Below are 27,435 nucleotides of genomic sequence, written 5' to 3'. Positions count from 1 at the left end.
AGCTATGGGATGTCTCTCCTGTGTGTTCTTTGGTGTGATTTCAGGCTGCTTGACTGAGTAAAACTCTTCCCACATTGATTACAGCTATAAGATTTCTCTCGTGTGTGTCCGTTGGTGTACTGTTTGGCTGAGTAAAACTTTTCCCACACTGATTACATCTATACGATTTCTCTCGTGTGTGTCCGCTGGTGTACTATCAGGCTGTTTGGCTGAGTAAAACTCTTCCCACATTGATTACAGCTGTCAGATTTCTCTCGTGTGTGTGTGTGTGTGTTCTCTGGTGTATAATTAGATGGCGAGAAGTAGAATAACTCTTCCCACAATGACGACAGCTATATGGTTTCTCTCCAGTGTGTGTTCTCTGGTGTAATATCAGGCTCTCCTGTGTGTACTTGCTGGTTTATTTTAAGTTCTGATGAAGATTTGCAATCTTTCCCACAGTCCGAGCAGAAGTGAGATTTCTTCCCTGTGGGTCTCTGCTGGTGTTTTTTGAGGAGTTCTGATCTGGAGAGACTTTTCTCTGCCTCATGATGTTGTTGAGGCTCCCCAGAGGATCCACAATAGTCACATCTCTCTCCTGTGTGAACAACAAGGTCAGACAGATGGTTAAAGGCCCACAACAGCAGAAATCCACTATTTATTTGAGGTAAAAGGTGATGCCCAGAGCATACCCATTAAGTTGTACAACAATTGACGTCTGTTAAATTATTTTACAATTGTCTATGGACAGTCAACCTAAGCAGTGTGCCAGACGACCTTTGGTCTCCAATATAGGCCCCTTTCTGTGTTTGCTAAAATTGCGGCACGAGAGCGATGCACGTGCAATTTGGTTATAGAATCTCCTCCCTGTTAATGAGGAAACCACTAGTTATGGGTGTAGTATATCTGGTTGGAGCAAAAATGGCGAGGAAAGATTTTAATTTTTCACAATGTATTCTGAATATTACAGTGCAAGAACAGGAGAGCTACTGAAGGAAACTCACATTAAGCTCTGTGTCTATTCACTAATTCACCATCGTGGGGGAAAACTCGGGGGAGTTCTCATCAGCTGACAGCAAAAATAGCCTCCATTTACAGGTTGCTTATGAGTGTATTTCACGTTACTTTTGGAATATAATTGTAAGGCCTGCTTGAATCTCCTGCTTAATATGTTTGTGTTATTGTCGCAAATCAACTGCTTTATACTTTTAAAAAACTTCAATTAGTAAAATGTTCTGTAATTAGCTTTGCCATCTGCCTGAAACTGAGGGTTTGTACATTAAGTGTTTAACAAATTGGTCCATAACTTCACCTAACAATAACATAAGACCTACTGTAGGACCCATAACTTCACTGAACCAAAACAACTACAGACATACTGGAACACACGTGTGTTGTACAATAGCCTATCCATCAAGGAACAGTTCTCTACACATTATGAGCTAAGTATCTCTGTGTCCAAACAGACTAACAAGACCCTACCTGTAAATCAAGCAGACAATAACACATTATAAACATCAATTTGTTTGGGATGTTGGATCCAACGTGGAGCACAACGTGGAGTTTGTCATTTGACTGTCATTCAGAAAATGATTTCCTGGATCAGCTGATGATAGTTGAACATGTGACTAACTAAACGGCTACAGTATTAATTATATGTAAGGAGACACTAAATGTTATGTAGTTACAGCATTTCAGAGATCTGAATACAAAAAAAATGTCAAACATCAAGATCCAGTATTTAAGTTGAAGTTCATCATATGACAAGCTTAACATTATGACTATAACTACTGTTCCCTGAAGGAGGGAAACTAGGTACAACATATTAATAAATCCACGCCTTCCTGGAAGTCCTGCCTTCCACAGGTGATGAGCGTGAGGCTAAGGTTTATTCCTTCAATTTAATACCACTCTTCACCAACCCAAGTGGTGGGGCCAATCAGGTGTTGTATCTCGTTTCCCTCCTTCAGGGAACAGTAGTTACAGTCAAAGTTACACTCCCTTTCAGTCGGTCAACTTTGGTACAAAATACTATGGGAAAATAGATTCCCCATGCAGACCCAAAAGGATACTAAATGAAACGGCCCCTGGCAGACCACCCAGACCTGACCCCGCAAGATGCGTCAGTTTTGTCAATTTATTCACTGTCTTTTGTTTGAAACACTCCTGAAAATGTTGAGTAAGCACGCACAACTGATTACCCATATAGAAATAGGACGAGTCTACCTGGCCTGTGCGCGAATGTAGTTCTATAAATGTGCCTTTTTGGGGATGTCTGATTGATAGTATTTATGATTGTCTCTTACAAGATGGCGTAGCATTGAAGACGTGTTTTGTTCATGTCTCATGTACTTTTGTATTTTTTTGTATCTCTTTTCGATTTTTAATTCGATTATACCTTCCGGTAACCTGCCTCACCCAATGTGATACGGTATCGCTATTATTTTTATTTTTTAACACATTCAAGAACCTCCAGAAGCTAACCCGCCAATTAGCTACAAGCTATTTAGTCATTGTTAGCCACTGCTAGCGGCTTTTAACTTCTGCACAGATACCAGCCCTGTTCTTAGCCTGGATAATACTCGCCAGTCTACCAGTATCGGACTGTATCTCCAGTATCGGACTGCAGCTAGCTAGCTCACAGCTAGCTTGCACTCACCGTGGCATCCAGTACCAAAACTATCCCTGAGGCCCACCTCCCGGCCTACTCAGCTGTTCACCCGAACCCCACTCATACACGGCTAGAGCACAATACTCCACCGGATCCTTGCTGTAAACTCTGGACCTTGGCACCGGTTCACCGCTGCTACCGATTGGCTATAGTGGCTAACGCCACTGCCACGAAGCTAGCACCAGTTAGCCGTGAGCCAGGCAAATCACCCGGCTAGCAAACTAAATTCTACAATACCTCTTTCGCCATATGGCTTGGATTCTCTGTCGACACGGCCCCCCGCCGCACCACCACGACTGGTCCGCCGACGAATACTCCATCCGCTGTGCCTTCAACCGGCCTCCGTCAGAGGGCTACTAACTATAAACGCAGTGTTGCCCGAGTGCTCGCGTAGTGGCGGCTCCCCTGTTCCATCTACTGCTGCCCTCTGGATACTATGATCACTTGGCTACATAGCTGATGGCTGCTGGACTGTCCATTAATCACGGTACTCCATTCTGTTTATTTATTTTTTATCTGTTGGCCCCAGCCGCGAACTCAGGCTCTGTTTGTAGTTAATCCGACCCTCTCTGCCTAGTCATCGCCATTTTACCTGCTGTTGTTGTTAGCTGATTAGCGGTTGTTGTCTCACCTGTTGTTTTAGCTAGCTCTCCCAATCAACACCTACGATTACTTTATGCCTCGCTGTGTGTTTCTCTCAAATGTCAATATGCCTTGTATACTGTTGTTCAGGTTAGTTATCATTGTTTTAGTTTACAATGGAGCCCCTAGTTCCACTCTTCATACCTCTGATACCTCCTTTGTACCACCTCCCACACATGTGGTGACCTCACCCATTACAACCAGCATGTCCAGAGATACAACCTCTCTTATCATCACCCAGTGCCTGGGCTTACCTCCGCTGTACCCGCACCCCATCATACCCCTGTCTGCGCATTATGCCCTAAATATATTCTACCATGCCCAGAAATCTCCTCATTTTATTCTTTGTCCCCAACGCTCTAGGCGACCAGTTTTGATAGCCTTTAGCCGCACCCTCATACTACTCCTCCTTTGTTCTGCGGGTGACGTGGAGGTAAACCCAGGCCCTGCATGTCCCCAGGCACCCTCATTTGTTGACTTCTGTGATCGAAAAAGCCTTGGTTTCATGCATGTCAACATCAGAAGCCTCCTCCCTAAGTTTGTTTTACTCACTGCTTTAGCACTCTGCCAACCCTGATGTCCTTGCCGTGTCTGAATCCTGGCTTAGGAAGGCCACTAAAAATTCGGAGATTTCCATACCCAACTATAACATTTTCCGTCAAGACAGAACTGCCAGAGGGGGCGGAGTTGCAGTCTACCGCAGAGTAATGTCATACTTTCCAGGTCCATACCCAAACAGTTCGAACTACTAATTAAAAAAATTACTCTCTCCAGAAATACGTCTCTCACTGTTGCCGCCTGCTACCGACCCCCCTCAGCTCCCAGCTGTGCCCTGGCACCATTTGTAAATTGATCGCCCCCCATCTAGCTTCAGAGTTTGTTTTGTTAGGTGACCTAAACTGGGATATGCTTAACACCCCAGCTGTCATACAATCTAAGCTAGATGCCCTCAATCTCACACAAATCATCAAGGAACCCACCAGGTACAACCCCAAATCTGTAAACAAGGGCACCCTCATAGATGTTATCCTGACCAACTGGCCCTCCAAATACACCTCCGCTGTCTTCAATCAGGATCTCAGCGATCACTGCCTCATTGCCTGTATCCGCTACGGGTCCGCAGTCAAACGACCACCCCCTCATCACTGTCAAACGCTCCCTAAAACACTTCTGCGAGCGGGCCTTTCTAATCGACCTGGCCCGGGTATCCTGGAAGGATATTGACCTCATCCCGTCAGTTGAGGATGCCTGGTCAATCTTTTAAAAGTAACTTCCTCACCATCTTAGATAAGCATGCTCCGTTCAAAAAATGCAGAACTAAGAAAATATATAGTCCTTGGTTCACTCCAGACCTGACTGCCCTCAACCAGCACAAAAACATCCAGTGGCGGACTGCAATAGCATCGAATAGTCCCCGCGATATGCAACTGTTCAGGGAAGTCAGGAACCAATACACACAGTCAGTCAGGAAAGCAAAGGCCAGCTTTTTCAAGCAGAAATTTGCATCCTGTAGCTAACTCCAAAAAGTTCTGGGACACTGTAAAGTCCATGGAGCACCTCCTCCCAGCTGACCACTGCACTGAGGCTAGGTAACACCGTCACCACTGAGAAATCCATGATAATCGAAAACTTCAACAAGCATTTCTCAACGGCTGGCCATGCCTTCCTCCTGGCTACTCCAACCTCGGCCAACAGCTCCGCCCCCACCGCAGTTACTCGCCCAAGCCTCCCCAGCTTCTCCTTTACCCAAATCCAGATAGCAGATGTTCTGAAAGAGCTGCAAAACCTGGACCCGTACAAATCAGCTGGTCTTGACAATCTGGAACCTCTATTTCTGAAACTATCCGCCGCCATTGTCGCAACCCCTATTACCAGCCTGTTCAACCTCTCTTTCATATCACCTGAGATCTCCAAGGATTGGAAAGCTGCCGCAGTCATCCCCCTCTTCAAAGGGGGAGACACCCTGGACCCAAATTGTTACAGACCTATATCCATCCTGCCCTGCCTATCTAAGGTTTTCGAAAGCCTAGTCAACAAACAGATCACTGACCATCTCGAATCCCACCGTACCTTCTCCGCTGTGCAATCTGGTTTCCGAGCCGGTCACGGGTGCACCTCAGCCACGCTCAAGGTACTAAACGATATCATAACCACCATCGATAAAAGACAGCACTGTGCAGCCGTCTTCATCGACCTGGCCAAGGCTTTCAACTCTGTCAATCACCATATTCTTATCGGCAGACTCAGTAGCCTCGGTTTTTCTAATGACTGCCTTGCCTGGTTCAACAACTACTTTGCAGACAGAGTTCAGTGTGTCAAATCGGAGGGCATGTTGCCCGGTCTACTGGCAGTCTATGGGGGTGCCACAGGGTTCAATTCTCGGGCAGACTCTTTTCTCTGTATATATCGATGCTGCGGGCGATTCCCTGATCCACCTCTACGCAGACGACACCATTCTGTATACTTCTGGCCCTTCCTTGGACACTGTGCTATCTAACCTCCAAACGAGCTTTAACGCCATACAACACTCCTTCCGTGGCCTCCAACTGCTCTTAAACGCTAGTAAAACCAAATGCATGCTTTTCAACCGTTCACTGCCTGCACCAGCACGCCCGACTAGCATCACCACCCTGGATGGTTCCGACCCTAGAATATGTGGATATCAATAAGTACCTAGGTGTCTGGCTAGACTGTAAACTCTCCTTCCAGACTCATATCAAACATCTTCAATCTAAAATCAAATCTAGAGTCGGCTTTCTATTCCGCAACAAAGCCCCCTTCACTCACGCCGCCGAACTTACCCTAGTAAAACTCGTAAAACCTCCCTAAAATAGTAAACCTCCCTACATAGTAATTACCTCCCTACATATTCGTCGCCAGACTCACTGGCTCCAGGTCATCTACAAGTCCATGCTAGGTAAAGCTCCGCCTTATCTCAGTTCACTGGTCACGATGGCAACACCCACCCGTAGCACATGCACCAGCAGGTGTATCTCACTGATCATCCCTAAAGCCAACACCTCATTTGGCCGCCTTTTTTTCCTGTTCTCTGCTGCCTGTGACTGGAACGAATTGCAAAATCGCTGAAGTTGGAGACATCTCTCTCACTAACTTCATGTTTTAAAAAATACAAGTAATGTGATTATTGTGGCAGATGTTTGTGTGTATATAGCACATTTTATGTTTAGGTTTTCAATTTATCCCAAACTGTTTCTGCATATTGGTTATTGATTTGGACACGTTAAAACTGTTTTGACAATGGACTATCCCACCAAGCAAAATGTAATTGAAAAGACATTGAAAATATGACTATGTAATCAAATGTTTAATGTTTACATTTCATGTAACATTTGGTAGTGATATATTTATTAATGCAACCAACTGACAATTTTTTGGTACAATTATTGACATTGTTGCCCTGTTTTTAGAATATCAGGGTTAATTCTCACATGTGCCAAACCAAATGTACGAGAGCATGACATTGGGGACTGGGCCCCGATCCAACAACATGCCTATCGAGTGAACCCTGAAAAGAGAGAGAAGCTCTGCAGTGAGGTGGAAAGTTACTACGGATATCGCAGGAGTTTCCACTTGAAATCAGACATGTCCGTGGTAAGGACAACTTGATTGCTGATTATCTCTGGAGTGGGCAGTCAAAAATATTTGTGTTTTGCGTTTAGCCAGTGTGTTACCATGATCACCATTTATTTTGAGTTTTATCTCTTATTCTTTTCTGTATTGAAACTACATTGTTGGTTCGGGGCTTGTAAGGAAGCATTTCACTTTTGTATCCGGCGCATGTGACTAATACAATTTGATTTGAGTTTTGTTTGGGCTCGTTCCAAGGTGGATGAGAGTTCTAGATGCTAGTGAGTTTTAGGAAGACGAGAGTTCTAGAAGCTAGTGAGTTTTAGGATTCTATAGAAAGAAAAAGGAGATAAAAATAAAATAATTATTTAGGAATAGGTGTTTTCTCTTGTTTTCAATTGTTGACAGCCAGTAGACACCATGTTTATATTGGTGAAGGTGAATCATTGAAGTTGATTATAATGTGAAATGGAAGTTGTTTTCTGTTGGTGGTGAGCGAACTTGTCCAACAGAAATATAGGATATATTTGTTGTCTTAAGGGGGAAGGTGTTACAGGCTTTGGTTTTTCAATTTATGTTTTGTGGTCGCTCGTTAGCACGTGTCATTCGTTAGCACTGATTGGTGTCACCTCATTAGTCAGTATGTGTTACCACTGTGCTGGCTTGTCCATCTCCTTAGTGGGAAGGTGGTTCACCTGAGCTGGTCCAGTTTCTATTTAAGAGTTTCTGGCCCAGTGCTCCATTTGTCTTGATAGATGTAGAGCGTCAACACCTTTAGTTGCTCCAACTTTTTGGTTTGCTTCCTGTCTTTAAGTTTGTTGTGGGTTTTTCTTTTGTTTGCCTCTTCTTGGGCAGATTTAGTGGGTCTCATGGTGGGTGTCTTATGTCCCAGTTGTTGTTACTAGTCAACTTCCAGTGGACACCCCCATAGTGTCTTTAAGAGCCCGTCCTAAAAAACAAGCTAATATTTTGGGTAGGATATTGCGTCCAATTAATATTTGGAACAATGATATTTCCTAAGAATGCTCATTAGTCTTTCAGTTGTTAGTCTTCTGTTTCATGTACTAAGTATTTTCATTTTTCCTGTGAAGCCATTCTGTTGAATCCATGTCTGAAATGTGCTGTATAAATAAAGCTTGATTTGATTTCAACAAATGAACATAACGACTGACCAATCAACAGACTCTTGGTCCCTCTTAGTATGAAAAACGGTATCAATCCCACTTTTCCAGTCTGCTGAAGGAGTGGTAAACACCACCGCTCTACCAGGGGCTTGAGGTGGTCTCCCACAGCTCTGCATATGTCATGTTCTGTGGCCTTGCTGTTCCAATTCTTGACTGCCCCTGCAACACAGAAATAAACACATTTAGTCATATTATATAAAACACTCAACGTAATGGATATGGAGTGTCTATGGCCTCAGTTACACCGGGCATCTAAATGTGACTTCTGTCATCCGATCACTCCAAACTGCATTCGGTTCAGATCTACCAGTATGGGCCTTTGACATAGTCTGGATGCAGTCAGGCCACTGAATATGCATAAGCAATATAAAGAGATGAGTGGGGAAAGGTACATTTTACACAAATGACCCTCATCATAAATCAAATGTTATTTGGCACATACATACAGTGCCTTGCGAAAGTATTCGGCCCCCTTGAACTTTGCGACCTTTTGCCACATTTCAGGCTTCAAACATAAAGATATAAAACTGTATTTTTTTGTGAAGAATCAACAATAAGTGGGACACAATCATGAAGTGGAACGACATTTATTGGATATTTCAAACTTTTTTAACAAATCAAAAACGGAAAAATTGGGCGTGCAAAATTATTCAGCCCCCTTAAGTTAATACTTTGTAGCGCCACCTTTTGCTGCGATTACAGCTGTAAGTCGCTTGGAGTATGTCTCTATCAGTTTTGCACATCGAGAGACTGAATTTTTTTCCCCATTCCTCCTTGCAAAACAGCTCGAGCTCAGTGAGGTTGGATGGAGAGCATTTGTGAACAGCAGTTTTCAGTTCTTTCCACAGATTCTCGATTGGATTCAGGTCTGGACTTTGACTTGGCCATTCTAACACCTGGATATGTTTATTTTTGAACCATTCCATTGTAGATTTTGCTTTATGTTTTGGATCATTGTCTTGTTGGAAGACAAATCTCCGTCCCAGTCTCAGGTCTTTTGCAGACTCCATCAGGTTTTCTTCCAGAATGGTCCTGTATTTGGCTCCATCCATCTTCCCATCAATTTTAACCATCTTCCCTGTCCCTGCTGAAGAAAAGCAGGCCCAAACCATGATGCTGCCACCACCATGTTTGACAGTGGGGATGGTGTGTTCAGCTGTGTTGCTTTTACGCCAAACATAACGTTTTGCATTGTTGCCAAAAAGTTCAATTTTGGTTTCATCTGACCAGAGCACCTTCTTCAACATGTTTGGTGTGTCTCCCAGGTGGCTTGTGGCAAACTTTAAACAACACTTTTTATGGATATCTTTAAGAAATGGCTTTCTTCTTGCCACTCTTCCATAAAGGCCAGATTTGTGCAATATACGACTGATTGTTGTCCTATGGACAGTCTCCCACCTCAGCTGTAGATCTCTGCAGTTCATCCAGAGTGATCATGGGTCTCTTGGCTGGATCTCTGATCAGTCTTCTCCTTGTATGAGCTGAAAGTTTAGAGGGACGGCCAGGTCTTGGTAGATTTGCAGTGGTCTGATACTCTTTCCATTTCAATATTATCGCTTGCACAGTGCTCCTTGGGATGTTTAAAGCTTGGGAAATCTTTTTGTATCCAAATCCAGCTTTAAACTTCTTCACAACAGTATCTCGGACCTGCCTGGTGTGTTCCTTGTTCTTCATGATGCTCTCTGCGCTTTTAACGGACCTCTGAGAATATCACACTGCAGGTGCATTTATACGGAGACTTGATTACAGACAGGTGGATTGTATTTATCATCATTAGTCATTTAGGTCATCATTGGATCATTCAGAGATCCTCACTGAACTTCTGGAGAGAGTTTGCTGCACTGAAAGTAAAGGGGCTGAATAATTTTGCACACCCAATTTTTCAGTTTTTGATTTGTTAAAAAAGTTTGAAATATCCAATAAATGTTGTTCCACTTCATGATTGTGGCCCACTTGTTGTTGATTCTTCACAAAAAAATGCAGTTTTATATCTTTATGTTTGAAGCCTGAAATGTGGCAAAAGGTCGCAAAGTTCAAGGGGGCCGAATACTTTCGCAAGGCACTGTATGTTATTACAAGTGTAGTGAAATGCTTGTGTTCCTAGATCCAACAGTACAGTAATATCTAACAATTTCACAACAAATACCTAAAGCTCCGCCTTATCTCAGTTCACTGGTCACGATGGCAACACCCACCTGTAGCACGTGCTCCAGCAGGTGTATCTCACTGATCATCCCTAAAGCCAACACCTCATTTGGCCACCTTTCCTTCCAGTTCTCTGCTGCCTGTGACTGGAACGAATTGCAAAAATTGTTGAAGTTGGAGACTTTTATCTCCCTCACCAACTTTAAACATCTGCTATCTGAGCAGCTAACCGATCCCTGCAGCTGTACATAGTCCATCGGTAAATAGCCCACCCAATATACCTACCTCATCCCCATACTGTTTATATTTATTTACTTTTCTGCTCTTTTGCACACCAGTATCTCTACCTGCACATGACCATCTGATAATTTATCACTCGTGTTAATCTGCTAAATTGTAATTATTCACCTACCTCATGCCTTTTGCACACAATGTATATAGACTCTTTTTTTCCTTTGTGTTATTGACTTGTTTACTCCATGTGTAACTCTGTCTGTTCACACTGTGATGCTTTATCTTGGCCAGGTCGCAGTTGTAAATGTGAACTTGTTCAAAACAAGCCTACATGGTTAAACAAAGGTGGAAAAAAAATAAAAAATACAGCTACCCCCCTACTTTTTTCAATTTCTGCCTGAAGACATACCCAAATCTAACTGCCTGTAGCTCAGGCCTAGAACCAAGGATATGCATATTCTTGGTTTCATTTGAAAGAATACACAAACTTCAGAGTGTTAATGTGAATTAAATGTAGGAGAACAATAGATCTGGTTTCAATAAAACAATGAAAGAAACATGCATTTTTATTGTTGTATCTTTAAAATGAACAAGACGAAACAAACATTCAGATAGGATGATGGGGACAATTTCAGTGAAAAATATAGGAGGGCAACAGTACTTGTGCATAGTTTCAGAATGATAACTTCCAAAATGAGTGTGCTACATGACATTTATCATGAAGTGTCCCACACAAGTAGCCCAAATGTACCCAAGTGGCCAAATTGGTGAAGTTATACATTTTGAATGGAATAACTATATACAAAATACTATTCTAACACACCCCCCAAAAATATTGAGAAAAAACATGAAAAAAAATACATTTACAAAATAACACTCAATATTTGGAAGACCCCCAGTCCTCTACACAATATTGTGCTGCTGATGCCAGGTGCCATAGCAGTCTCTTTCTGCTGTAAAGCAGAGGGTCACCAAGCATGTGGTGAGGTGATGGGGGACTTAATTTTGAAAAGAACACAGCGACGCCTCCATGCTGTGCCCTTTTGGCCCTGAGGCACATCCATGCCTGCATAAATACATTTGGGCAGATGAACACAACTTGTGGCAGGAGCTGGATGAACCAGCTTCAGTGGGGGATGGACACCTTGGCCCTGGGGGCTGCCATTCGGAGTCAGTGTCACTGTGAAAGAAAATGTTCAGTTAGAATAGTTTCACATATGATCCCTGTAGCAACAGGTATAATAAACAGATAGTGGGGCAAAAAAGTATTTAGTCAGCCACCAATTGTGCAAGTTCTCCCACTTAAAAAGATGAGAGGCCTGTAATTTTCATCATAGATACACTTCAACTATGACAGACAAAATGAGATGAAAAAAAATCCAGAAAATCACATGTAGGATTTTTAATGAATTTATTTGCAAATTATGGTGGAAAATAAGTATACAGTCAATCAACAAAACAGCGGTCATATCATTGGTGCACAATGATGTCATTACTTGTCTTCAAATCGGTTTCTTTCAGTCAATACGTCCCGCGAAATGACCCATCAGGTTTGGTTGTGTTACAAACAAACCAGTTGATTGCAATGAAACCAAACATGACTGAAAAAGTCACGTTTAGTGTGTGTATTTACATCGAATGTGTCGTCGAAAATGGAATGAGATGGAATTCACGACAAGCTGTTCACAAAATATTTTGTGTTAGGCTACAAAAATGTATTTTATCAAACAAAAGACCATTCATTGTGTAACAATGAGCATTGGGATTGCAAACAGAGGAAGATCGTCAAAGGTAAACAATTTATTTTATTGCAATTTGTGATGTTGTTACGCCTGTGCTGGTTGAAATAGTTTTTTTTTATGGGACTCTATGCTCAGATAATCGCATCGTATTCTTTCGCAGTAAATCCTTTTTTAAATCTGACAACGCAGTTGGATTAGCAAGATTCTAGATTTTCGACCCATGTGAGACACTTGTATTTTCATGAATGTTTAATATGACTATTTATGTTAAAAGTCCATTTTGCTACAGAAACACTAAAACATAATTTAGATTTATTAAGAACAAGTTGATTGACAAAGTCATGAAAAATTTGAAGAATTGAATAAACCACATTTTGGCTATGATAAAAGATATGCCTCTGGGGTCAAAATTATCCATGTCAGAAGTGTGGTTCAATGCAAATATGTAGTGGGTGTACAAGTTCGTTTTAAATTCTTACTCATTAAACACGAATCAATCAACACATGCTTCTCTTTGAACGACTTAATATAATAAACTTTTATGAAATAAATGAGAAAAAAAACGTTGGTTCCTCAATTGCGTTGCCCACTCCAGTCAGCAGATGGCGATGTGCGTCTTAGGTTCAGGGGACGCTGCCAGCGTGACGTGTAATCTAGTGGACGGGGCGGGACGCTCCTTCAACAGCTAGTCAGACACCTCGGTAGCTTTCTAGCAAACATAGCTACAACATTCACGCTCTTTACACTGGTTTGGTGTACATTAGTCGCTGTGTATTAAACACACTTCTGTCGTATGTACTTGTTGGCCCATTTAAATTTGATATTTACGTATTTTGTCAGCTAGCTGGTTTGCTATGTTAGCTTAGAACTAGGCTAGTCGCTAATGCTAGCTAACATCTCCGACCATGAGTTCACTAAGCTACTTTCCTCCTGCTAAAGGAGAGGGGGTCTGCTGGACGGAGAAAGAACCTCTCGTGAAAGAGGAAGAGGAAGAGAAGGATGTTACAATACAAAAACAAGTAGAGGGTGAGGCTGTTACCGTGAAAGAGGAAGAGAAAGACGTTTCAGTGAAAGAGGAAGACGCTTTCAGAGTGAAAGAGGAGGATTTCACAGTAAAAGAAGTGGAGGATTTCACAGTAAAAGAAGTGGAGGATTTCACAGTAAAAGAAGAGGAGGATTTCACAGTAAAAGAAGAGGAGGATGTAGTTTTTGGACTGAAAGAGGGGGAGATGACTGTTACATCCACAAAGGAGGAGGAAGAAGAGGAGGTTGGAGATCTGGGCCCGGTTTCCCAAACCCATCTTAAAGCATCCAATGATTCTAACGATGTTAACACTAGTAAGTATTGTCTTAAAAACAGAGGTACAAACTCTGCAGTTGTTGAACTGATGTGGGGTGTTAAAGGGGGAATCTGCAATTGCTACATCAATATTTTGACTTTTAAATTATTTATTTAAAGCCATTGATTCTTGAAGGATATAACACATGCCTCATCAGCTTAGTTCAACTGTTGTACCCCATCAGAACCCCAAATAAGCTTTTTTTTACTCCAATGTAAACCAACACTGTATAGCCTCAACATGGTTAAATCTATAATGTTGATGTCATGGATGGTCAGTCCTTGCATCCGTAGGTCTGTCTATGAATTTGAGACCAGTTACATTTCTCCAGCCCCATCCATCATCTTATTAGCAAAACAGTGGTGGAATTACAGCTTTGTTATTGTTTCAACTGCAGATTGATTGTTGCGTGGCTTTTTTAAATGGATAACCTAGGATTTGAACAGAAACAAAATGGCTGCCTAAAGACTTTGTTTGGTTAACATCTGAGGGATAGGGGCTGGAGAAATGTAACCACTCTCAAATTCATAGAGAAAGCTATTGTATCAACCATAACCCAAATCCTAGCGACCTCGTCAAGAAGTTTAGACAGTTATAAGGTGTTGGCTTGACAGTCACTGGACCCAGGTTTGAGTTCAGCTCAGGGCTACCCCCTGAATTCACTACACTATGAATACAAGGACTGGCCATCCATGAGGTCAACATTATAGTTTAAGCAGGTTTCTAGGATCTATAGTATATTCTAGAATTTCCAGTGTAGATTTCCTGTGGGGGTCAAATTGTTAGAGCTGTTGATAAGTCATTGTATAATATTCAGCTATTTTTTTCATGCCATTACATCAATATAGCCTAACTAGAAGAAGAAAAAACTCTTCCCAACCACCTCGTCCTGCTGGCCTTCATACAGTGGGGCAAAAAAGTATTTAGTCAGCCACCAATTGTGCAAGTTCTCCCACTTAAAAAGATGAGAGGTAATTTTCATCATTGGTACACTTCAACTATGACAGACAAAATGAGGAGAACAAAACCAGACAATCACATTGTAGGATTTTTAATGAATTTATTTGCAAATTATGGTGGAAAATAAATATTTGGTCAATAACAAAAGTTTATCTCAATACTTTGTTATATAACCTTTTTTGGCAATGACAGAGGTCAAACGTTTTCTGTAAGTCTTCACAAGGTTTTCACACACTGTTGCTGGTATTTTGGCCTATTCCTCCATGCAGATCTCCTCTAGAGCAGTGATGTTTTGGCGCTGTTGCTTTGCAACACTTTGCAACATCAACTCCCTCCAAAGATTTTCTATGGGGTTGAGATCTGGAGACTGGCCAGCCCACTCCAGGACCTTGAAATGCTTCTTACAAAGTCACTCCTTCGTTGCCCGGGCGGTGAGTTTGGGATCATTGTCATGATGAAAGACCCAGCCACGTTTAATTTTCAATGCCCTTGATGATGGTAGGCTTTGTTACTTTGGTCCCAGCTCTCTGCAGGTCATTCACTAGGTCCCCCCGTGTGGTTCTGGGATTTTTGCTCACCATTCTTGTGATCATTTTGACCCCACGGGGTGAGATCTTGCGTGGAGCCCCAGATCGAGGGAGTGGTCTAGTATGTCTTCCATTTCCTAATAATTGGTCCCACAGTTGATTTCTTCAAACCAAGCTGCTTACCTATTGCAGATTCAGTCTTCCCAGCCTGGTGCAGGTCTACGATTTTGTTTTTGGTGTCCTTTGACAGCTGTTTGGTCTTGGCCATAGTGGAGTTTGGAGTGTGACTGTTTGAGGTTGTGGACAGGTGTCTTTTTATACTGATAACAAGTTCAAACAGGTGCCATTAATACAGGTAACAAGTGGAGTACAGAGGAGCCTCTTGAAGAAGTTACAGGTCTGTGAGAGCCAGAAATCTTGATTGTTTTTTTTGGTGACCAAATACTTATTTTCCACCATAATTTGCAAAAAATTCATAAAAAATCCTACAATGTGATTTTCTGGAGAAAAAAAATCTCATTTTGTCTGTCATAGTTGAAGTGTACCTATGATGAAAATGACAGGCCTCTCTCATCTTTTTAAGTGGGAGCCCCTACCTGGGCTCGAACCAGGAACACATCGACAACAGCCACCCTTGAAGCATCGTTACCCATCACTCCACAAAAGCCGCGGCCCTTGCAGAGCAAGGGGAACAACTACTCCAAGTCTTAGAGCGAGTGACGTTTGAAACGCTATTAGCGCACACCCCGCTAACTAGCTAGCCATTTCACATCGGTTACACCAGCCTAATCTCGGGAGTTGATAGGCTTGAAGTCATAAACAGCTCAATGCTTGAAGCACAGCGAAGAGCTGCTGGCAAATCGCACAAAAGTGCTGTTTGAATGAATGCTTACGAGCCTGCTGCTGCCTACCATCACTCAGTCAGACTGCTCCATCAGATATCAAATCATAGACTTAATTATAACATAATAAAACACAAATAGGAGCCTTTGGTCAGTAATATGGTTGAATCCGGAAACTATAATTTAGAAAACAAAACAATTTTTATTTCAGTGAAATACGAAAGGGTTCCGTATTTTATCTAACGGGTGGCACCCATAAATCTAAATATTGCTGTTACATTGTACAACCTTCAATGTTATGCCATAATTACGTAAAATTCTGGCAATTAAATTCACAACGAGCAAGCCGGCCCAAACTGTTGCATATACCCTGACTCTGCGTGCAATGAACGCGTGACCAAATTTCACCTGGTTAATATTGCCTGCTAACCTGGATTTCTTTTAGCTAAATATGCCGGTTTAAAAATATATACTTCTGTGTATTGATTATATGAAAGGCATTGGTGTTTATGGTTAGGTACAGTCGTGCAACGTTTGTGCTTTTTTCGCAAATGTGCTTTTGTTAAATCATCCCCCGTTTGGCGAAGTTGGCTGGCTGTCTTAGGAAGAAATAGTCTTCACACAGTTCGCAACGAGCCAGGCGGCCGAAACTGCTGTATATACCCCGACTCTGTTGCAAGAGAAGTGACACAATTAACTTAGTTAAAAGAAATTAATGTTAGCAGGCAATATTAACTAAATATGCAGGTTTAAAAAATATAGACTTGTGTATTGATTTTAAGAAAGGCATTGATGTTTATGGTTAGGTACTCGTTGAAGCAACGGCAGTCCTTTTTCTCACATGTGCACCGCATCGATTATATGCAACGCAGGACACGGTAGATAACTACACATGGTTGATGATATTACTAGTTTAACTAGTGAGTATGATTGAAGTTTAATGCTAGCTGGCAACTTACCTTGGTTTCTTACTGCATTCGCGTAACAGGCAGGCTCCTCGTGGAGTGCAATGAGAGGCAGGTGGTTAGAGCGTTGGACTAGTTAACTGTAAGGTTACAAGATTGAATCCCCGAGCTGACAAGATAAAAATCTGTCGTTCTGCCCCTGAACAAGGCAGTTAACCCACCATTCCTAGGCCGTAATTGAAAATAAGAATGTGTTCTTAACTGACTTGCCTTGTTAAATAAAGGTGTAAAAAAAAATACAGATTTCCGATTGTTATGAAAACTTGAAATCTACCCTGATTAATCGGCCATTCCGATTAATCGCTCGACTTTTAGTCCAGAGTAGTGATGCTGGGCGGACGGGCAGGTGTAGGCAGCAATCGGTTGAAGAGCATGCATTTAGTTTTACTTGTATTTAAGAGCAGTTGGAGGCTACGGAAGGAGAGTTGTATGGCATTGAAGCTCGTCTGGAGGGTAGTTAACTTCTTAAGATATAGGGGGCAGCATTTTCACTTTTGGATAAATAGCGTGCCCAATTTCAACTTCCTGCTACTCATGCCAAGAATATAAGATATGCATATTACTATATTTGGATACAAAACACTGAAGTTTCTAAAACTGTTTGAATCATGTCTGTGAGTATAACAGAACTTATGTAGCAGGCAAAACCCAGAGGACTAACTGTTCAGATTTTTTTTTTAGGTCTCTGTCTGTTCACTGAGTTCTCATTGGCAAACAATATTTCTTAGGAACTTTTCAGTTCCTACCGCTTCCACTGGATGTCCCCAGTCTTTGGAATTTGGTTATGGTTATTAATTTGTGCAATGAAGAAGTAGGGCCATCCTGGAAAAGGGTAACGCTGTTGAGAGTTGGCCAAGACTTGAAAAGTAGCGTTAGTTTCCTCTCGTCCTCTATTGAAAACAGATAGACCCGTCTTCAATTTGATCGATTATTAACGTTTAAAAATACCTAAAGTTGTATTACAAAAGTAGTTTGAAATATTTTGGCAAAGTTTATCGGCAACTTTTGAAATATTTTGTAACGTTGCGCATTTTGGAAGCTGTTTTTTTCTGGATCAAACGCGTCAAATAAATTGACATTTTGGATATATATGGACGGAATTAATCGAAACAAAAGGGCCAATTGTGATGTTTATGGGACATATTGGAGTGCCAACAAAAGAAGCTCATCAAAGGTAAGGCATGTTTTATATTTTATTTCTGCGTTTTGTGTAGCGCCTGCAGGGTTGAAATATGCTACCCTCTTTGTTTACTGTTGTGCTATCATCAGATAAAAGCTTCTTATGCTTTTGCCGAAAAGCCTTTTTAAAATCTTTATTTGAATTTTCCGCGCTGCATTTCTCCTGGTTTTTGGCCAAGTGGGACGCAAGCGTCCCCAATACCATAAGAAGTTAACAGTGTCCAAAGAAGGGCCAGTATACAGAATGGTGTCGTCTGCGTAGAGGTGGATCAGAGACTCACCAGCAGCAAGAGCAACATCATTGATGTAAACAGTGTCGTGGTAATTTCCTGTATTACTAAACATTGAGAGAGCAAACAACACACAAGTCAGAGTTATTTTATAAAGTCCATATTTAATTATATATGAGCTTAACCATAGCCCTGTGACTCTCAGATCAATTCAGTGTCTACAAATTAATTATCTGAGTGTTTACAAAATGGCAACTGAGATCTTTTATAGCAAAGATCCACCCCCTAGTCGACATGACAAACCACAGATAATAGGAACTTCACAAAGTGCCTTTTACTTGAAAGAGGAGTATCCCATAGACAGATAATTTATAGCTAATGCTATCATTCAGTTTGGTCTCCTAAACAAAGTTCCTATCTCGTTATTGGTACAACATAGTACCTAACAATTACCTCATCCAATGGCATATATCAATTGTCAATTCTATATACTCCCATCTCAAGTACACTCCCTCCTGGACAAGATCAGAAAAGAAAGTGAGCCTCTTAGGTCATATACTAAATGAAGATAAGGGCAACCTCAGAGGGGACATACAATAGTTACAGACACATTCCCATAAGAAGACAAGCCTCCATTCTGTCCTCCTCCCCTTCTGATATTCTTCATAGCATCACATGGTTTAACAGTTACATTGACATATGAAGACAAGACAGACCTCTCCCCTCTCTGGGCCCCTAGTGACTAAGCCCTAGAGAAGAGAGAGGAAAATGCAACTGCCAACAGTATTATCCAAAAGAGAACATCCTAATGACAAATATGTCACATAATCATTATTATGTAAATAAAACATCTTATTTATCAATGCTACCTAACTAATTCTGATTCTGCTACCACAACAGAGAAAAGAGTTGGCCCAAGAATTGAACCTTGTGGCACCCCCATAGACTGCATCAGGCCCGGACAACAGGCCCTCCGATTTTACCCATTGAACTCTATTGGAAAAGTAGTTGGTGAAGCAGACGAGGCAATCATTTGAGAAACCGAGGCTTTTGAGTCTGCTGATGAGGATGTGGTGATTGACAGAGTCGAAAGCCTTGGCCAGGTCAATGAATATGGCTGCACAGTATTGTTTCTTATCGATGGAGGTGAAGATAACTTTTAGGACCTTGAGCGTGGCTGAGGTGCACCCATGACCAGCTCTGAAACCAGATTGCATAGTGGAGAAGGTATGGTGGGATTGTAAATGGTCAGTAATCTGTTTGTTAACTTAGAAAGGACGGGTAGGATAGATATAGGTCTGTAGCAGTTTGGGTCAAGAGTGTGTCCCCCCTTTGAAGAGGGGGATGACCGCAGCTGCTTTCCAATCTTTGGGAATCTCAGCCAAACACAAAAGAGAGGTTGAACAGGCTAGTAATAGGGGTTGCAACAATTTCAGGCAGATAATTTTAGAAAGAAAGGATCCAGATTGTCTAGCCTGGCTGATTTGTAGCGGTCCAGATTTTGCAGCTCTTTCAGAACATCATCTGACTGAATTTGGGAGAAGGATAAATGGGGAAGGCTTGGGCGAGTTCCTGTGGGGTGTGCAGTGCTGTTGACCGGGGTAGGGGTAGCCAGGTGGAAAGTATGGCCAGCCGTTGAAAAATGCTTATTGAAATTCTCAATTATAGTGGATTTATCAGTGTTGACAGAGTTTCCTATCCTCAGTGCAGTGGGCAGCTGGGAGGAGGTGCTCTTATTCTCCATGGACTTTACAGTGTCCCAGAACTTTTTTGTGTTTGCGTTGCAGGAAGCAAATTTCTACTTTAAAAACCTAGCCTTGGCTTTTCTAACTGCCTGTGAATATTGGTTTCTAACTTCCCTGAAAAGTTGCATATCACAGGAGCTGTTCGATGCAAATGTAGAACGCCACAGGATGTTTTTGTGCTAGTTAGGGGAAGTCTGGTCTGGGGAGAACCAAGGGCTATATCTGTTCCTGGTTCTACATTTCTTGAATGGGGCATGCTTATTTAAGATGGCGAGGAAGGCATTTTTGAAGAATAACTAGGCATCCTCTACTGACGGGATGAGGTCAATATCCTTTCAGGATACCCGGGCTAGGTCGATTAGAAAGGCCTGCTCGCTGAAGTGTTTCAGGGAGCGTTTGACAGTGATGAGTGGAGGTCGTTTGACCGCTGACCCATTACAGATACAGGCAATGAGGCAGTGATCGCTGAGATCTTGGTTGAAAACAGCAGAGGTGTATTTAGATGGCCAGTTGGTTAGGATGATATCTATGATGGTGCCCGTGTTTACGGCTTTGGGGTTGTACCTGGTAGATTCATTGATCATTTGTATGAGATTGAGGGCAACAAGCTTAAATTGTAGGATGGCGGTGGTGTTAAGCATGTCCCAGTTTAGGTCACCTAGCAGCACAACCTCTGAAGATAGATGGGGGGCAATCAGTTCACTTTGTTTACTTGCTGTTTGAGGTGGAAAAAAATGTGCTTTGAGAAGCTCCACAACTCATTAGTGGTGGTGCGTTAAGACAATCAGAAATACTGTAAGACATCCCCAAATGAGCACATTTATAGGCCTACATTTACGCGCAGGACAGGTAGACTCATCCTACTTCTATATGAGTAATCAGGTGTGCGTCCTTACTCAATATTGACAGGAGTGTTTCAAACAAAAGACAATGAATATATTTACAAAACTGACGCATCTTGCGGGGTCAGGTCTGGGTGGTCTGGCATGGGCCGTTTCATTTAGTATCTGTTTGGGTCGGCATGGGGAATGATTGTATTTCCCCATAGTATGTTGTACCTCAAGTTGACCGACTGAAACGGAGTGTAACTTTATGACTACAATTACTGTTCCCTGAATTAGGAAAAAGAGGTACAACACCTTTTTGGCCCCACCCCTCCTTGGGTCGTTGAAGAGCGATATTAAATTAAATATGACCTAAGGCTCGTATTTCTGTGTTTATTATTATAATTAAGTCTATGATTTGATAGAGCAGTCTGACTGAGCGGTGACTGAGTGGTGGTAGGCAGCAGCAGGCTCGTAAGCATTCATTCAAACAGCACTTCCCTGCGTTTGCCAGCAGCTCTTCGCAATGCTTGAAGCACAGCTCTGTTTATGACTTCAAGCCTATCAACTCCCAAGATTAGGCTGGCAATACTATAGTGCCTATAAGAGCATGCAATAGTCAAAGATATATGAAATACAAATGGTATAGAGGGAAATAGTTCTATAATTCCTATAATAACCTCAACCTAAAACTTCTTACCTGGGAATATTGAAGACTTGTGTTTAAAGGAACCACCAGCTTTCATATGTTCTCATGTTCTGAGCAAGGAACTTAAACGTTTAGCTTTTGGCACATATTGCACTTTTACTTTCTTCTCCAACACTGTGTTTTCACATTATTTAAACCAAATGGAACATGCTTCATAATTTATTTGAGACCAAATTGATTTTATATATGTATTAAATTAAGTTAAAATAAGTGTTCATTCAGTATTGTTGTAATTGTCATTATTACAAATATATATACAATTGGCCGATTTCAATCGGTATCGGCTTCTTTTGATCCTCCAATAATCGGAATCGGTTTTGAAAAATCATAATCGGTCGACCTCTACTATGTTATTGTTTGGTGATGGTATGGGCCAATTTGTTTAACACTTAGTTTACAAACCCTCATTTTCAGGCTGATAGAAAAGCTAGCCAAAGAGCATTTTACTGGTTGAAGTTTTTTTTAAAGTATAAAGCAGTTGATTTGCGACAATAACACAAACATATTAAGCAGGTGATTCAAACGAGCCTTACAATTATAATCCAAAGTAATGTGAAATGCACTCATAAGCAACCTGGAAATGGAGGCTATTTTTGCTGTCAGCCTATGAGAACTCCCCTGAGTTTTCCCCCATGGTGGCGAATTAGTGAATAGACACAGGGCTTAATGTGAGTTTCCTTGAGTAGCACTCCTGATCTTGATCTGATAGCGCGCTGTAATATTCAAAATACATTGTGAAAAACTAAAATCTTCGCTTACCATTTTTGCTCCAGGCAGATATATTACATCCATAACTAGTGGTTTCCTCATTAGCAGGGAGGAGTTTCTGCAATCAAATTGTGTGTGCATTGACCTCGTGCTGCAATTTTAGCAAACCCAGAAAGGGGCCTATATTGGAGACCAAAGGTTGTCTGGCACACTGCTTAGAGATTCAACAACGTGAATAACTTACAAGACAAAATATGACTATTGTTGCTAACTTGATTCTCTGGGATAGGTGGGACGCAATCGTCCCACTTGGCCAATAGCTAGGGAAAATGCAGAGTGCCAAATTCAAATAAAATACTATAAAAAGCAACCTTTCATTAAATCACACATGCCAAATTCAAGCTACACTCATTGCGAATCCAGCCAACATGTCAGATTTCAGAAAGGCTTTTCGGCGAAAGCATCTGATGCTAGTATCTGAAGATAGCACAACAGTAAACAATGAGAGAGTAGCATATTTCAACCCTGCAGGCGCGACACAAAACGCAGAACATAAATATAAATCATGCCTTACCTTTGACAAGCTTCTTTTGTTGGCACTCCAATATGTCCCATAAACATCACAAATGGTCATTTTGTTCGATTTATTCCGTCCATATATATCCAAAATGTCCATTTATTTGGAGCGTTTGATCCAGAAAAACACTGGTTCCAACTTGACTAACGTCACTACAAAATATCTCAAGTTACCTGTAAACTTTGCCAAAACATTTCAAACTACCTTTGTAATACAACTTTAGGTTTTTTAAACGTAAATAATCGATCAAATTGAAGACTGGATGATCTGTGTTCAATACAGGAAGACAACAAACTCAAGCGTGCTTTCTGGTCTTGCGCAACTATTAAACAGTACACATGACATGACACTTGTTCAAGATGGCCGTACTTCTTCATTACACAAAGGAATAACCTCAACCAATTTCTAAAGACTGGTGACACCCAGTGAAAGCGGTAGGAACTGCAAACAAGTCCCTTAGATATCTGGTTTCCCAATGAAGAAAAGAGGGTGACCTCAAAAAAAAAAAAAAATCTGAATAGTTTGTCCTCTGGGTTTTGCCTGCTACATAAGTTCTGTTATACTCAGACATGATTCAAACAGTTTTAAAAACTTCAGAGTGTTTTATATCCAAATCTACTAATAATATGCATGTCTTATATTCTGGGGATGAGTAGTAGGTAGTTTAATTTGGGCACGCTATTTATTCAAAAGTGAAAATGCTGCCCCCTATCCCGAAGAAGTTTTAATTGTCAAATTAAACAGACATCAATTGTTGAACAACTTCATGTGTTGTGGGCCTTTAACCATTTGTCTGACTTTGTCATTCACACAGGAGAGAGACGGGACAATCGTGGATCCTCTGGGGATCCTCAACAAAATCATGATGATGACGAGGCAGAGAAGAGTCTCTCCACATCAGAACTCCTCAAGAAACACCAGCAGAGACCCACAGGGAAGAAATCTAACTGCTGCTCTGACTGTGGGAAAAGATTCAACTCTTCATTAAAACTTAAAATACATCAACGAATTCACACTGAAGAGAAACGTTTTGGCTGTGATCAATGTGGTAAGAGTTTTACTGCATCTAGCCATCTGACTATACACCAGAGAACACACACAGGAGAGAAACCTCATAGCTGTGATCAATGTGGGAAGAGTTTTACTCGGCCAGACAGCCTGATGGTACACCAGAGAACACACACAGGAGAGAAACCTTATAGCTGTGATCAATGTGGGAAGAGTTTCTCTACATCTGGCCAGCTGACTTTACACCAGAGAATACACACAGGAGAGAAACCTTATAGCTGTGATCAATGTGGGAAGAGTTTTACTACATCTGGCCAGCTGACTTTACACCAGAGAATGCACACAGGAGAGAAACCTTATAGCTGTGATCAATGTGGGAAGAGTTTTATTTCATCTGGCCAGCTGACTTTACACCAGAGAATACACACAGGAGAGAAACCTTATAGCTGTGATCAATGTGGGAAGAGTTTTACTACATCTGGCCAGCTAACTCTTCACCAGAGAACACACACAGGTGAGAAACCGTATAGCTGTGATCAATGTGGGAAGAGTTTTACTAGATCTGACCATCTGACTTTACACCAGAGAATACACACAGGAGAAAAATCGTATAGCTGTGATCAATGTGGGAAGAGTTTTACTAGATCTGGCCATCTGACTTTACACCAGAGAATACACACAGGAGAAAAACGTTATAGCTGTGATCAATGTGGGAAAAAATACTCTGATAAAAGATCTATGATTAAACATCAGAAACATTGTTTCATGATATCAATTAAATAATGTCACAATGAAGAATGTTTTAACATTGAAGAAGGATTATTTTAATCATGTCACAATGCAGAACCCTAAATGTTTGTCCCCTGTTGTATTGATTTCAGCATGATATGGATATTAGCATCAGGGGAAAACTCCAGGCCTGAATTGGAATAGTACTATTTATATGATTTAACAAAAAGTGACTAACAAAAAAAGAGTTGTTACACACCACGTTGGTGAGCCACTTAAATCAAAATGCAACACGAGCTGTTTTCTACAAATTGTCCTCTAACCAGTGATGTACACATTATTCCCAGATTCCGTGTGGTTTTTGCTACTTTAGTTTTAACAGGACGTGCAACCTCATCTCCATCCTATCGCACAATTGATTTCAACATATCGATGATTGATGACAAGTAAGTGTTGTGTTCCTTAGTTTTTCGACCCCTAAATTTAAATGCATCTCTCCCAAATTGTAGCTGACTGTCTTCTGCAGGTTGTCCTCTAACCAGTGAGGTGAAAGATATCTCCCATTTCCATGTGTTTTCTTTTAGTTGTGTTTGTGTCAACAGCACGCACAACCTGATTTCCCCCCGAATCGATATCAGTGATTTATTGCTACTTGTCAAAACAACAGCGTTTTTGGTGCTTGTGCAATTTATAAGGTGCTTTTTTAAGAAAATACTTCATATGATTATTGTGGCAGATGTTTGGGTAGATAGTACATTTTATGTTTAGGATTTCAATTCATCACAAACTTTTTCTGCATTTGGACTATTGATTTGGACACATTATTAAAACTGTGACATTGGGGCTATCCCACCTAGCAAAATGTAGTTAAAAATAAGAATATGCAAAAGTTGAAAAGAAAACAATTTAATTTCAATGTACTTGCAGCCTATACACATGGACTCAGTATAATAAATTGGCCTGTTGTCAAATTGTTAATAAAATTGATATCACTCCAGTATTTCTTTACAACATTCAAATGCTAATTGTCTTTATTCCACTACTGAAGAAGCATGACTCGAATCATCTACTCATATTTCAAACGTCCAGCCTGACAAAAGATACATGTTTTATTATTCCATGCCTCACCATTTAGTTAAGTTAATTATTGTCAATACATATTAACAGAGGGGTACATTTGGTTTTGATATTTCATATATACAATTCATGTAACATTTAGTAATCAGAATTATTTATGCAACCACCTAACAATTTTTGTGTACAATTATATTGGAATTGTTATCTTGATTTTAGAATATCAGGGATCATTCTCAGATGTGCCAACCAAAATGTACTAGAGCATGATATTGGGGACTGGACCCCGATCCAACAACATACCTATCTAGTGAACCCTGAAAAGAGAGAGAAGCTCTGCAGTTAGGTGGAAAGTTACTAGGGATATTGCAGGAGTTTCCTCTTGAAATCAGACATGTCCGTGATAAGAACAACTTGGTTGCTGATTGTCTCAAGCATGGGCAGTCAAAATGTTTTGTGTTTTGCATTTAGCCTGTGCGTTGCCATGGATCACAATTTATCTTGACTGCACTTTTTTCCGTATTGGAGATGGAGTTTTGTTTGGGCTAGTTCCAAGGGGACGGGACGAGAGTTCTAGAAGCTAGTGAGTTTTAGGAAGAAGAGGTCTAGAAGCTTGTGAGTTTTAGGATTCTAAAGAAAGAAAAACGAGTAAAAAAATGAGATTGTATATTATTTTTTTTTTAGAAATAAGTGTTTTTTTCTTGTTTTTAATTGTTGACAGCCAGTAGACACCATGTTTATATTGTAGAAGGTGAAGCATTGTAGTTGATTATAATGAGAAATGAAAGTTGTTTTCTGTTGGTGGAGAGCAAACTTGTCCAACAAAAATATAGGATATATTTGTTGTCTTAAGGTGTTACTGGCTTTGGTTTTTCCATTTATGTTTTGAGGTTGGACTTTAGCTCGTTAGCATGTAGGGTGCACAGATTGGTGACACCTCGTTAGTCAATGTGTTACACCTGTGCTGGCTTGTCCATCTCGTTAGGGTTTAATATTTTAATCAATGGATTTTTCTCAGGGTCATTAGTCTTTCAGTTCTTATTCTTCTGTTTTTTTATCCTCTTATGTTTGTTGTGGCAAATATTTGTTCATATTCATAGTTTTTTATACATTTTTTTCCTGTGAAGCCATTGCGTTGCATCCATGTCTGAAATGTGCTGTATAAATAAAGCTTGATTTGATTTGAACATATTGTAAAATATATGAACCCAATGACCGACCAATCAACAGAGTCTTGCTAAACCAAAGAACAAATATGTGCAAAAGCAACACATATCTTGGTCCATCTTAGTATGAAAAACAGTATAAAGTCAGTTTATCTCCCACTCTGTCAAAATAGTGCATGCACATATTATTTCCTAACCATTCACAATGCTGGCTGAGGTACGAGTAAAACATGACATATTATTTCCTAACCATTCACAATGCTGGCTGAGGTACGAGTAAAACATGACATTATTTCCTAACCATTCACAATGCTGGCTGAGGTACGAGTAAAACATGACATTATTTCCTAACCATTCACAATGCTGGCTGAGGTACCAGTAAAACATGACATTATTTCCTAACCATTCACAATGCTGGCTGAGGTACGAGTAAAACATGACATATTATTTCCTAATTGTAAAAAAAAATCCCCACTCCTTTATCAACTAGTCTCTCACTGTTTAACCAGAATAACATGAGTTGCGCCCTTCAAACTGTTAATGTCATGTATTGTCATGTTATGCTCACTATAAGAAATCCTGAATGTATTGAAATGCCTGGAGGGGATGTGTTAATTCATAACCCATAATTTATACCTGTTAGTTCATAACCAATCATTTCTACCTG

The 27,435-nt window shown here is 40.9% G+C and overlaps 1 protein-coding gene across 2 annotated transcripts; it reads left to right on the top strand.

The window, feature by feature from the left end:
- Positions 1-12,821: 12,821 nt before the first annotated feature.
- LOC110527615 (zinc finger protein 664) lies at positions 12,822-26,789 on the top strand. Of its 2 annotated transcripts, none has more exons than XM_036983130.1 (2): positions 12,822-13,523; positions 14,755-14,912. In XM_036983130.1, exons 1-2 carry the CDS (start codon positions 13,091-13,093, stop codon positions 14,763-14,765), a joined length of 444 nt encoding a protein of 147 aa, XP_036839025.1. In that variant the 5' UTR covers positions 12,822-13,090; the 3' UTR covers positions 14,766-14,912. The 2 variants fall into 2 exon arrangements, with proteins under 2 accessions (XP_036839025.1, XP_036839023.1); XM_036983128.1 differs by lacking the exon at positions 14,755-14,912 and adding an exon at positions 23,606-26,789 and having other exon boundaries at positions 12,824-13,523.
- The last annotated feature ends 646 nt before the right edge of the window (positions 26,790-27,435 follow it).

Source organism: Oncorhynchus mykiss, chromosome 7, assembly GCF_013265735.2.
Source record: "Oncorhynchus mykiss isolate Arlee chromosome 7, USDA_OmykA_1.1, whole genome shotgun sequence".
Classification (NCBI taxonomy): Eukaryota; Metazoa; Chordata; class Actinopteri; order Salmoniformes; family Salmonidae; genus Oncorhynchus; species Oncorhynchus mykiss.
Note: the sequence above shows the minus strand (reverse complement) of the source record. Positions and strands in the feature narration are given on the sequence as shown.